Raw genomic sequence first — 12,807 nt, forward strand, 5'->3', positions numbered from 1 at the left:
CCCATTTTGGAACTCAAGAGAGTCATCCGAGCCCCCAAGGTGCCTCATTTTCGGATAGAGACCCTGAGGGCGGTAATAGAGGCTGTTCACCCCGGGGAATAGCTGGCCTCCCTGGACTTGACGGAGGCCTACTTACACATTCCAATCCGGGCCAAGCATCAGAGGTACCTCCGTTTCGACATCTTGGGCCAGTTCTGGGCTCTGCCCTTCGGTCTCGCCACAGCACCATGCACATTTACCAAGGTCATGGTGGTGGTGGCGGCTGCTCTCCAACGGGAAGGGGTCCTGGTCCATCCTTATTTGGACAATTGGCTGGTGCGGGCCAAGTCGGAGACTCTATGCAAGCTGGCAGTCGACAGAGTCCTAGCTCTACTCACTTCGCTGGGGTGGATAGTCAACTTTCCCAAGAGCAATCTGCGGCCCTCTCAGGTCTTGGAATTCCTGGGGGCTCACTTCGATACCCGAGTTGGCAAGACATTCTTTCCGGACGTTCAAGCATTCAAGCTGATGGACCAGGTCCGAAATCTCCTTTTCATGCTTCTTCCTACAGCGTGGGATTACCTCCAAGTTCTGGGGACCATGGGCTTTTGCACATATGCGTCCATTACAGAAAGCTTTGCTATCCCGTTGGAAACCGGTCTCGGAGCAGTTTTCGATGACTCTCACGCTCTCCAACTCTACAATCAACAACATACAGTGGTGGCTATCGCTCAAGAACCTTCTGAAAGGAGGAATATCCTTACAGGAGGAATATCCTTACAGACTCCGCAGTGGATTGTAGTAACAACAGATGCCAGCCTTTACAGGTGAGGAGCAGTCTGCCAGTCTCAGTCTCATCAGGGAAAGTGGTCCCCGGTCCAATCCCGCTGGCACATCAATCGCCTGGAGGCCCGGGCGGTTCGTCTGGCTCTCAAAGCCTTCCTCCCGCTGATTTGCCGCAGGGCGGTGTGCGTGCTCTTGGACAATTCCACCATGGTGGCTTATATCAATCGACAGGATGGCACCAAGAGTCGCCTGGTGGCCCTAGTAGCCAGCAAGCTCTTCACCTGGGAGGAGCGCCATCTGGAGCGCCTGGCAGACTGTCACATAGCAGGCAAGGAGAATGTGCAAGCCGATTTCTTGAGTCGACAGTGTCTCAATCCAAGCGAGTGAGAGTTGTCCGGAGCGATGGAGATGTTTGTCAGCAGGTGGGGCCCTCCTCATCTGGACCTGATGGCAACTTTGGGCAATGCCAAAGCTCCCAGGTTCTTCAGCCACTGGAGGGAGCACTGCTAAGAAGGGGTAGATGCACTAGTCCTTCCCTGGCCACACGACGTCCTTCTTTACATGTTCCCCTCCTTGGCCCCTAGTGGGAAAGGTCCTCAGAAGAGTAGAACTTCACAGGGGTCTGGTCATCCTTTTAGATCCTGAATGGCCCCACAGACCGTGGTTCGCCAGATTTACCAGATCTGCGACGGACGGCCCTCTCCATCTCGGTCATCTTCTGTGTCTGCTCCGGCAGGGTCCTGTATTTTTCGACCAGGTGGATCGCCTCTGTCTAGCAGCCTGGCTTTTGAATGGCGAAGGCTAAGAAAAAAGGGATACAAAGAAGAAGTTATATCCACTGTACTGCACACCCACAAAACTTCTACCTCGCTCGCCTTTGTCCATGTTTGGAAGGTTTTTGAAAATGTCTGTGCAGAGTCGGGTGTCTCAACTCGTTCTGCTCCAGTTTCTATGATTCTTTCCTTCCTTCAGAAGGGCCTCTCCAAGGGTCTCTCTCTCTCTCAGCTTATTGCGCGTCCAAGTGTCCGCTCTCGACTCGCTCTTAAGTAATGTTGAAGGTCACGCAGTAGCGTCTCCGGATGTTATCCGTTTTCTCAAGGATGTCAAGCATTTGAAGCCGCCCGTCTGGGCTACTTGTCCTTCGTAGAGTCTTAATTTAGTCCTTTGGGCTCCCTGTCAAGCTCCTTTCGAACCTCTCCGTCGGGCTACCCTTAAGGACCTGACGCTCAAGACGGTTTTCCTGGTCTCTGTATGCTCTGCCAGACGAGTGTCGGAGATCCAAGCGTTGTCCTGTCGGGAGCCCTTTTTGCGGTTTTCTGATTCTGGAGTTTCTCTCAAGACTGTATCCTCCTTCTTGCCAAAGGTTGTTTCTTCCTTTCATGTCAATCAGTCGGTGGAGCTTCCCGCGTTCTCTCCTGAGGATATAGCGGGTCCCGTCGGGAGTGATCTTCGCCACCTTGATGTAAAACGCGTCCTCCTGCATTACCTCCAGGTCACCAATGAGTTTTGGGTCTCCGATCACCTCTTTGTCCTGTGGAGTGGTCCAAATAGGGGCAACCAGGCTTCTAAGACTACGATCGCTCTGTGGTTGAAGGAGGCGATTTCGTCGGCCTATATCTGCCAAGGCCGGGTGGTTCCGGAGGGCCTAAAGTCTCATTCCTTGCATTCTCAGGCTACATCTTGGGCGGAGAGTCAATCTGTTTCTCCACAGGAAATATGCAGGGCCGCTACGAGGAAATCCCTGCAAACCTTTGCTCAACATTACCGCCTGGATGTCCAGGCACCAGTATTTGGTTCCTTCGTTCAGCAGGTGCTTCGAGCAGGACTGTCTCGGTCCTACCCCATTTAGGGAAGCTTTGGTACATTCCACGGTCTGGACTGATCCGAGTATGTACAGGGAAAGGAAAGTTAGTTCTTACCTGTTGATTTTCGTTCCTGTAGTACCATGGATCAGTCCAGACACCCTTCCCTATACTTTCCTGCCGTCCGCTCGAAGCTTCCTTCCTCTTTTGCAGGAAACGGAATGTTTTTCATCTGTGATTATAATTTGAGACACCGGAATCATCTCTTTGACAATGGACATTCAGAGAAGAGCATTCCTCTACAGAGTTCATTCAATGTTTGCAATTGTTAAAGTTTATGAGTTCTCTCGTTACTTGCTTGATCCATTACTGTTTATCTTTATACTTTTCTGCTTTGACAATGGTTATACTGAAGGGCTGCAGGATAGGCTCTGTCCTGATACAGGATACCCTTTCAGTTTTGGTCTGTCTCCATCTGCTGGACAGGAGGCTCAACCCACGGTCTGGACTGATCCGTGGTACTACAGGAACGAAAATTAACAGGTAAGAACTAATTTTCCTTTGTTTGACTAGCTATTGGGAACTATTACTCCCTTCCTCGGATCAGAATAGAATGAGCAAGAGATGACCTTTCCAGCAGATAAAAATGCAATAACGAAATGTATTCCATTAGAATATAAACGAAAATAAATACAAAATGTATGAGAGAATCATGAAAGTATTGCAGTGGTATGGGAAGGGTGAATGAAGTATTGCAGTGGCATGGGAAGAGTGAATGAAGTATTGCAGTGGTATGGGAAGAGTGAATGAAGTATTGCAGTGGTATGGGAAGGGTGAATGTAGTATTGCAATGGTATGGGAACAGTGAATGAAGTATTGCAGTGGTATGGGAAGGGAGAATGTAGTATTGCAGTGGTATGGGAAGAGTGAATGAAGTATTGCAGTGGCATGGGAAGAGTGAATGAAGTATTGCAGTGGTATGGGAAGGGTGAATGTAGTATTGCAGTGGTGTGGGAAGGGTGAATGTAGTATTGCAGTGGTATGGGAAGGGTGAATGAAGTATTGCAGTGGTATGGGAAGGGTGAATGTAGTATTGCAGTGGTATGGGAAGGGGACTGATGGTGAATGAAGTGATGGGTGATCAAAAGATGAAAAATTTGATGGAGTTTGCTTGCTCCCTTTTTGCCACTTCCAAAGTCTCATTATTTTGACTTCAAAAGTCTTCGGTTCCTGGATTGAACTGAATTTTCCTTGGATTATCTTGATGATAAGATCATTAATCTCGTTGCATTCGGCGCTGCCCCACAGAGCTCTAGGCTTGGTATCCCTTGCAGTGTTTCATCTTGTGATGCTGTAAATTGACTCTCGCCTGTCTCACCACTGTAGCATGCTCCTTCACACTTCTGCACTGAGTTATATACACTACATGAGCAGGATCCCCTTACTGCCCTGTCTCACCCCTGTAGCATGCTCCTTCACACTTCTGCACTGAGTTATATACACTACATGAGCAGGATCCCCTTACTGTCCTGTCTCACCCCTGTAGCATGCTCCTTCACACTTCCTGCACTGAGTTATATACACTACACGAGCAGGATTCCCTTACTGCCCTGTCTCACCACTGTAGCATGCTCCTTCACACTTCTGCACTGAGTTATATACACTACATGAGCAGGATCCCCTTACTGCCCTGTCTCACCCCTGTAGCATGCTCCTTCACACTTCTGCACTGAGTTATATACACTACATGAGCAGGATCCCCGTATGTTATATGTTTCCCCTGTGGATGACTGAGATCCTGCGAGATGTGTTGCTTTGGCTTGGAGCAGGGTGCACTGCAGGCTTATGTGCCGTTTTCTAGGGGTGTGCATTCGGATTGACCGCATTAGTAAAACGCAACTCATATTTTTTTTTTACTTAAAAAATTGATTCGACATAAACGATCGGATTTCCCACATATCGAACATAGATATGTTCGATATGTGGGAAATCGCGATTGTTGAGCCAAAATAAAAATATAAACCCCCTCACCCTCCTTAATCCCCCCCCCAGACTTACCACAACTCCCTGGTGATGGAGCGAGGAGTGAGGACGCCATTTCTGCAATCCTTGGCGAGAAGCATGTGACGTCGGCGGCACGTCGAGTGACGCCGGCGTCACGTGATTCCCGGCTCGTTCGCGCCGGACGGCTCGTTCGGCCCAAAAAGAACTTTTGGCCAGCTTGAGGGGGTCAGGAGGCCCCCCCAAGCTGGCCAAAAGTTCTTTTTGGGCCGAACGAGCCGTCCGGCGCGAACTTGCCGGGAATCACGTGACGTCGCGTCTGAGTGACGCGGCGCCACGTGATTCCCGGCGAGTTCGCGCCGGATGGCTCGTTCGGCCCAAAAAGAACTTTTGGCCAGCTTGGGGGGGTCAGGAGGCCCCCCCAAGCTGGCCAAAAGTTCTTTTTGGGCCGAACAAGCCGTCCGGCGCGAACTTGCCGGGAATCACGTGACGTCGCGTCAGTGATGCGGCGCCACGTGATTCCCGGCGAGTTCGCGCCGGACGGCTCGTTCGGCCCAAAAAGAACTTTTGGCCAGCTTGGGGGGGTCAGGAGGCCCCCCCAAGCTGGCCAAAAGTTCTTTTTGGGCCGAACGAGCCGTCCGGCGCGAACGAGCTGGGAATCACGTGACGCCGCGTCACTCGACGTGCCACCGACGTCACATGCTTCTCGCCAAGGATTGCAGAAATGACGTCCTCACTCCTCGCTCGATCACCAGGGAGTTGTGGTAAGTCTGGGGGGGGGGATTAAGGAGGGTGAGGGGGTTTAAATTTTTTTTTTGCACATATGTACATATACCCAACTCATTGGATTTTTTTTATGTCCATATTGGCCGCAAGTGGGACCCCCTTTCGGACATAAAAAATATGAACATAAAATTTTGCTCTGCACATCCCTACCGTTTTCTTCTTGCTGAGTTTCTATTAGAAGCTTACTTTTTGCTAACCTTTGCTTTTGATTTGATGCTGGTGAAGCAGGGAATATTTCTTGCATGGGCTGGGAGAAGGGTTTAGGGGGAGTTGGGCTGTACTATTACAGCTCTCCCTGAAGACCGGTTGGGACGAGTTGATCTGTTCTTTCACACCCCTGCCCTGGTGAGGGGTTTATGGTCATTTCATACTGTGACTATGATTTTTATTACACATGTGTTTTCCCTGCAGGCTGGTGGTGACGGCGATTGACCGTGGTTCTCCACCGCTGATGGGCTCTGCAGTGTTGACCGTGCTGGTGATGGACCTTAATGATAACAGCCCTACAATCCCCCTCCCTCGGGAAGTGCGTATCCCAGAAAGTGAGTTATCTGAGTCTCTGCTGCCTTCCAAGGCGTCCACCTCTCCATGATGGGGGATGGGCACTTTTCCAGAGTCCCTGTTGATCCATGCTGGGGGGATGAGTGCACTCCCATGGTCCTCTCTATCCCGTGCTGGGAGAGGGATGATATCCCCTTGTCCCTGCTGCCGTATGCTGGAGGAGGGGATCTCTCCCATAGTCTCTGCTGCACTATTCTGGATGAGAGGTGCTCTCCCTGATTTTTCTGCTGCATGGAGTTATGTGATTCTGTGTCGTCATTTTCATTATTTGCCTGCAAACTTCATGTCTTTACTTGGTGTGTTACGTGCTTGTAAGTTGTTACTTTGCAGCATTACTGCAAGTCATTACTTGGTGTTCTGCATCACTGTAAGTCATTACAGGGTGTGCTGCATCACCACACATTGTTACTTGGCCTGCTGCATTTCTAGGGGTCATTACTTGGCGTTCTGCATCAATATAAGTCATTACAGGGTGTGCTGCATCACCACACGTTGTTACTTGGCCTGCTGCATTACTAGGGGTCATTACTTGGCGTTCTGCATCAATATAAGTCATTACAGGGTGTGCTGCATCACCACACGTTGTTACTTGGCCTGCTGCATTACTAGGGGTCATTACTTGGCGTTCTGCATCAATATAAGTCATTACAGGGTGTGCTGCATTACCACACGTTGTTACTTGGCCTGCTGCATTACTAGGGGTCTTTACTTGGTGTTCTGCATCACTGTAAGTTATTACAGGGTGTGCTGCATCACCACACGTCGTTACTTGGCCTGCTGCATTACTAGGTGTCATTACTTGGTGTTCTGCATCACTGTAAGCCATTACAGGGTGTGCTGCACCACCACACATTGTTACTTGGCCAGCTGCATTACTAGGGGTCATTACTTGGCGTTCTGCATCACTGTAAGTCATTACAGGGTGTGCTGCATCACCACACGTCGTTACTTGGCCTGCTGCATTACTAGGGGTCATTACTTGGCGTTCTGCATCACTGTAAGTCATTACAGGGTGTGTTGCATCACCACACGTCGTTACTTGGCCTGCTGCATTACTAGGGGTCATTACTTGGCGTTCTGCATCACTGTAAGTCATTACAGGGTGTGTTGCATCACCACACGTCGTTACTTGGCCTGCTGCATTACTAGGGATCATTACTTGGCATTCTGCATCACTGTAAGTCATTATAGGGTGTGCTGCATCACCACACATCGTTACTTGGCCTGCTGCATTACTAGGGGTCATTACTTGGCGTTCTGCATCACTGTAAGTCATTACAGGGTATGCTGCATCACCACACGTTGTTACTTGGCCTGCTGCATTACTAGGGGCCATTACTTGGCGTTCTGCATCACTGTAAGTCATTACAGGGTGTGCTGCATCACCACACGTCGTTACTTGGCCTGCTGCATTACTAGGGGTCATTACTTGGCGTTCTGCATCACTGTAAGTCATTACAGGGTGTGATGCATCACCACACGTCGTTACTTGGCCTGCTGCATTACTAGGGGTCATTACTTGGCGTTCTGCATCACTGTAAGTCATTACAGGGTGTGCTGCATCACCACACGTCGTTACTTGGCCTGCTGCATTACTAGGGGTCATTACTTGGCGTTCTGCATCACTGTAAGTCATTACAGGGTGTGCTGCATCACCACACGTCGTTACTTGGCCTGCTGCATTACTAGGGGTCATTACTTGGCGTTCTGCATCACTGTAAGTCATTACAGGGTGTGCTGCATCACCACACGTTGTTACTTGGCCTGCTGCATTACTAGGGATCATTACTTGGCGTTCTGAATCACTGTAAGTCATTACAGGGTGTGCTGCATCACCACACGTCGTTACTTGGCCTGCTGCATTACTAGGGGTCATTACTTGGTGTTCTGCATCACTGTAAGTCATTATAGGGTGTGCTGCATCACCACACGTTGTTACTTGGCCTGCTGCATTACTAGGGGTCTTTACTTGGTGTTCTGCATCACTGTAAGTCATTATAGGGTGTGCTGCATCACCACACGTTGTTTCTTGGCCTGCTGCATTATGCTCCCTGTTCCACGCCCAGGTCACCAGAGGCAGGCAGAGCTCCGGAGTCTCAATGCGTGGATGAGACGATGGTGCAAGGAAGAGGGATTCCGTTTTGTTAGGAACTGGGGAACCTTTTGGGGAAGGGGGAGTCTCTTCCGAAGGGATGGGCTCCACCTTAACCAGGGTGGAACCAGACTGCTGGCGCTAACCTTTAAAAAGGAGATAGAGCAGCTTTTAAACTAGAACAAAGGGGAAAGCCGACAGTCGCTCAGCAGCGCATGGTTCGGAGAGATGTATCTTTAAAGGATACTAATGATGCATTAGAATTAGGGCATCCCGACAGTGAGGTTCCAATAATTAGAAAAGTAGTCCAAGTGCCTGTAACTAAAACCTCACCTGAGCTAAAAGATTCTAACTTATCCCTATCAATTAAAAAGCAGAATAAAAATACAAACAAAAAACAAACTTTGAAATGTTTGTATGCTAATGCCAGAAGTCTAAGATGTAAGATGGGAGAATTAGAATGTATAGCAGTAAATGATGACATAGACTTAATTGGCATCTCAGAGACATGGTGGAAAGAGGATAACCAATGGGACAGTGCTATACCGGGGTACAAATTATATCGCAATGACAGAGAGGAGCAGTCGGGAGGAGGTGTGGCGCTTTATGTCCGGGATGGCATAGAGTCCAACAGGATAAACATCCTGCATGAGACTAAATACAAAATTGAATCTTTATGGGTAGAAATCCCTTGTGTATCAGGGAAGACTACAGTGATAGGGGTATACTACCGTCCACCTGGTCAAGATGGTGAGATGGACAGTGAAATGCTAAGAGAAATTAGGGAAGCTAACCAAATTGGTAGTGCAGTAATAATGGGAGACTTCAATTACCCCAATATAGACTGGGTAAATGTATCATCGGGTCACGCTAGAGAGATAACGTTCCTGGATGGAATAAATGATAGCTTTATGGAGCAATTGGTTCAGGAACCGACGAGAGAGGGAGCAATTTTAGATCTAATTCTCAGTGGAGCACAGGACTTGGTGAGAGAGGTAACGGTGGTGGGGCCGCTTGGCAATAGTGATCATAATATGATCAAATTTGATTTAATGACTGGAAAAGGAACAGTGTGCAAATCCAAGGCTCTCGTGCTAAACTTTCAAAAGGGAAACTTTGATAAAATGAGAAAAATTGTTAGAAAAAAACTGAAAGGAGCAGCTACAAAAGTAAAAAATGTCCAAGAGGCGTGGTCATTGTTAAAAAATACCATTCTAGAAGCACAGTCCAGATGTATTCCACACATTAAGAAAGGTGGAAAGAAGGCAAAACGACTACCGGCATGGTTAAAAGGGGAGGTGAAAGAAGCTATTTTAGCCAAAAGATCTTCATTCAAAAATTGGAAGAAGGATCCAACAGAAGAAAATAGGATAAAGCATAAACATTGGCAAGTTAAATGTAAGACATTGATAAGACAGGCTAAGAGAGAATTTGAAAAGAAGTTGGCTGTAGAGGCAAAAACTCACAGTAAAAACTTTTTTAAATATATCCGAAGCAGAAAGCCTGTGAGGGAGTCAGTTGGACCGTTAGATGATCGAGGGGTTAAAGGGGCACTTAGAGAAGATAAGGCCATCGCGGAAAGATTAAATGATTTCTTTGCTTCGGTGTTTACTGAAGAGGATGTTGGGGAGGTACCCGTAATGGAGAAGGTTTTCATGGGTAATGATTCAGATGGACTGAATCAAATCACGGTGAACCTAGAAGATGTGGTAGGCCTGATTGACAAACTGAAGAGTAGTAAATCACCTGGACCGGATGGTATACACCCCAGAGTTCTGAAGGAACTAAAAAATAAAATTTCAGACCTATTAGTAAAAATTTGTAACTTATCATTAAAATCATCCATTGTACCTGAAGACTGGAGGATAGCAAATGTAACCCCAATATTTAAAAAGGGCTCCAGGGGCGATCCGGGAAACTACAGACCGGTTAGCCTGACTTCAGTGCCAGGAAAAATAGTGGAAAGTGTTCTAAACATCAAAATCACAGAACATATAGAAAGACATGGTTTAATGGAACAAAGTCAGCATGGCTTTACCCAGGGCAAGTCTTGCCTCACAAATCTGCTTCACTTTTTTGAAGGAGTTAATAAACATGTGGATAAAGGTGAACCGGTAGATATAGTATACTTGGATTTTCAGAAGGCGTTTGACAAAGTTCCTCATGAGAGGCTTCTAGGAAAAGTAAAAAGTCATGGGATAGGTGGCGATGTCCTTTCGTGGATTGCAAACTGGCTAAAAGACAGGAAACAGAGAGTAGGATTAAATGGGCAATTTTCTCAGTGGAAGAGAGTGGGCAGTGGAGTGCCTCAGGGATCTGTATTGGGACCCTTACTTTTCAATATATTTATAAATGATCTGGAAAGAAATACGACGAGTGAGATAATCAAATTTGCAGATGACACAAAATTGTTCAGAGTAGTTAAATCACAAGCAGATTGTGATAAATTGCAGGAAGACCTTGTGAGACTGGAAAATTGGGCATCCAAATGGCAGATGAAATTTAATGTGGATAAGTGCAAGGTGATGCATATAGGGAAAAATAACCCATGCTATAATTACACGATGTTGGGTTCCATATTAGGTGCTACAACCCAAGAAAGAGATCTAGGTGTCATAGTGGATAACACATTGAAATCGTCGGTTCAGTGTGCTGCGGCAGTCAAAAAAGCAAACAGAATGTTGGGAATTATTAGAAAAGGAATGATGAATAAAACGGAAAATGTCATAATGCCTCTGTATCGCTCTATGGTGAGACCGCACCTTGAATACTGTGTACAGTTCTGGTCGCCGCATCTCAAAAAAGATATAATTGCGATGGAGAAGGTACAGAGAAGGGCTACCAAAATGATAAGGGGAATGGAACAACTCCCCTATGAGGAAAGACTAAAGAGGTTAGGACTTTTCAGCTTGGAGAAGAGACGACTGAGGGGGGATATGATAGAGGTGTTTAAAATCATGAGAGGTCTAGAACGGGTAGATGTGAATCGGTTATTTACTCTTTCGGATAGTAGAAAGACTAGGGGACACTCCATGAAGTTAGCATGGGGCACATTTAAAACTAATCGGAGAAAGTTCTTTTTTACTCAACGCACAATTAAACTCTGGAATTTGTTGCCAGAGAATGTGGTTCGTGCAGTTAGTATAGCTGTGTTTAAAAAAGGATTGGATAAGTTCTTGGAGGAGAAGTCCATTACCTGCTATTAAGTTCACTTAGAGAATAGCCATTGCCATTAGCAATGGTTACATGGAATACACTTAGTTTGTGGGTACTTGCCAGGTTCTTATGGCCTGGATTGGCCACTGTTGGAAACAGGATGCTGGGCTTGATGGACCATTGGTCTGACCCAGTATGGCATTTTCTTATGTTCTTATGTTCTTTTTACTTAGTATGCTTCATTACTGGGAGTCATTACTTGGCTGTTGCATCAACACGAGTTGTTATTGGTGCTTGATTCACTAAGGCTTTTCTCTCAACCTGAATCTAGGGGAGGGGGGGGAAAGCTTCAGAAATCAGGCCCTTGGCATGCTGCACTGCTGCAAGTTGTTATTTGGAGTGCTGCATCCCTCAATTCATCCCTGGGCTGCTGTATCGTTGCGAGTCGTTACTTGGTGTGCACATCTCTGTGAGTCGTTACTTGGCTGCGGCATCACAATGAGTTATAACTTAGCATCCTGTGTTCCTGCGAGTCATTACTTGGCGAGCTGCATCACTGCAAGTTGTGCTTTAGAGTGTTGCATCACCAGAAGTCATTACGTGGAAAGCTGTGGTACCACAAGAAGACTAAAAGTTGCTGAAATAATGCAGAAACACAACAGTATATATACAGAATAACACAACCACACACACTATAACAGAATAGCACAGTATATGAAGGTAGATAAGGATCAATTAACTCATCCACTGGCTTTCTATCACGTTAAGTAAATGAGCATATAAAGCAAGTTTGCTTACTGTAAATGGTGTTCTCCATAGACAGCAGGATGAATTAGCCATGTTATGTGGATGACATCATCTGACGACGCCAAACGGACCCTTTGCTCTAGAACCTAAGATATGCCATACTGGGTCAGACCAAGGGTCCATCAGGCCCAGTATTCTGTCCAACAGTGGCCAAACCAAGTCACAAGTACCTGGTAAGTACCAAACATTAAATAGATGCCAAGCTACTAATGCTGGCAGCAAGCAGTGGCTGTTCCCTATTGATTAAAAGCAGTTTATGGACTTCTCCTCCAGGAACTTACTAATCCTTAAACCCAGCTACACTAACTGCCTTAGTACATCCTCTGGCAATTAATTCAGGAGCTTAATTGTGCATTGAGTGAAAAATTATTTTCTTTGATTTGTTGTAAATGAGCTACTTGCTAACTTCATGGAGTGCCCTCCTGGTCCTTCTGTTATCTGAGGGAGTAAATAACCTATTCACATCTACTCGTTCAAATCCTTTTATGATTTTGTAGACTTCTATCATATTCCCCTCAGCCGTCTCTTCTCCAAGCTGAAAAGACCTAACCTCTTTAGTCTTTCCTCATAGGGGAGTTGTTCCATTCCCCTTTATCATTTTGGTCGCCCTTCTCTGTACCTTCTCCATCGCAATTATATCTTTTTTGAGATGCAGCGACCAGAATTGTACACAGTACTCAAGGTGCGGTCTCACCATGGAGCGATACAGAGGCATTATGATATTTTCCGTTTTATTCACCATTCCCTTCCTAATAATTCCCAACATTCTGTTTGCTTTTTTGACCGCTGCAGCACACTGAACCGAAGTGACTATTTAATCTCGCCCTAATCCTACAG

The 12,807-nt window shown here is 46.7% G+C and overlaps 1 protein-coding gene across 1 annotated transcript in view; it reads left to right on the forward strand.

The window, feature by feature from the left end:
• Window positions 1–12,807, forward strand: part of DCHS1 (dachsous cadherin-related 1) — a gene marked incomplete in the record, with an annotated part of 442,608 nt that overhangs the window by 388,690 nt on the left and 41,111 nt on the right. Inside the window, 1 exon segment of the mRNA XM_029601883.1 lies at window positions 5,766–5,896. Coding sequence (XP_029457743.1) covers window positions 5,766–5,896 — 131 coding nt within the window.

This window comes from Rhinatrema bivittatum, chromosome 5 (genome assembly GCF_901001135.1).
Source record: "Rhinatrema bivittatum chromosome 5, aRhiBiv1.1, whole genome shotgun sequence".
In the NCBI taxonomy this organism is placed as follows: domain Eukaryota; kingdom Metazoa; phylum Chordata; class Amphibia; order Gymnophiona; family Rhinatrematidae; genus Rhinatrema; species Rhinatrema bivittatum.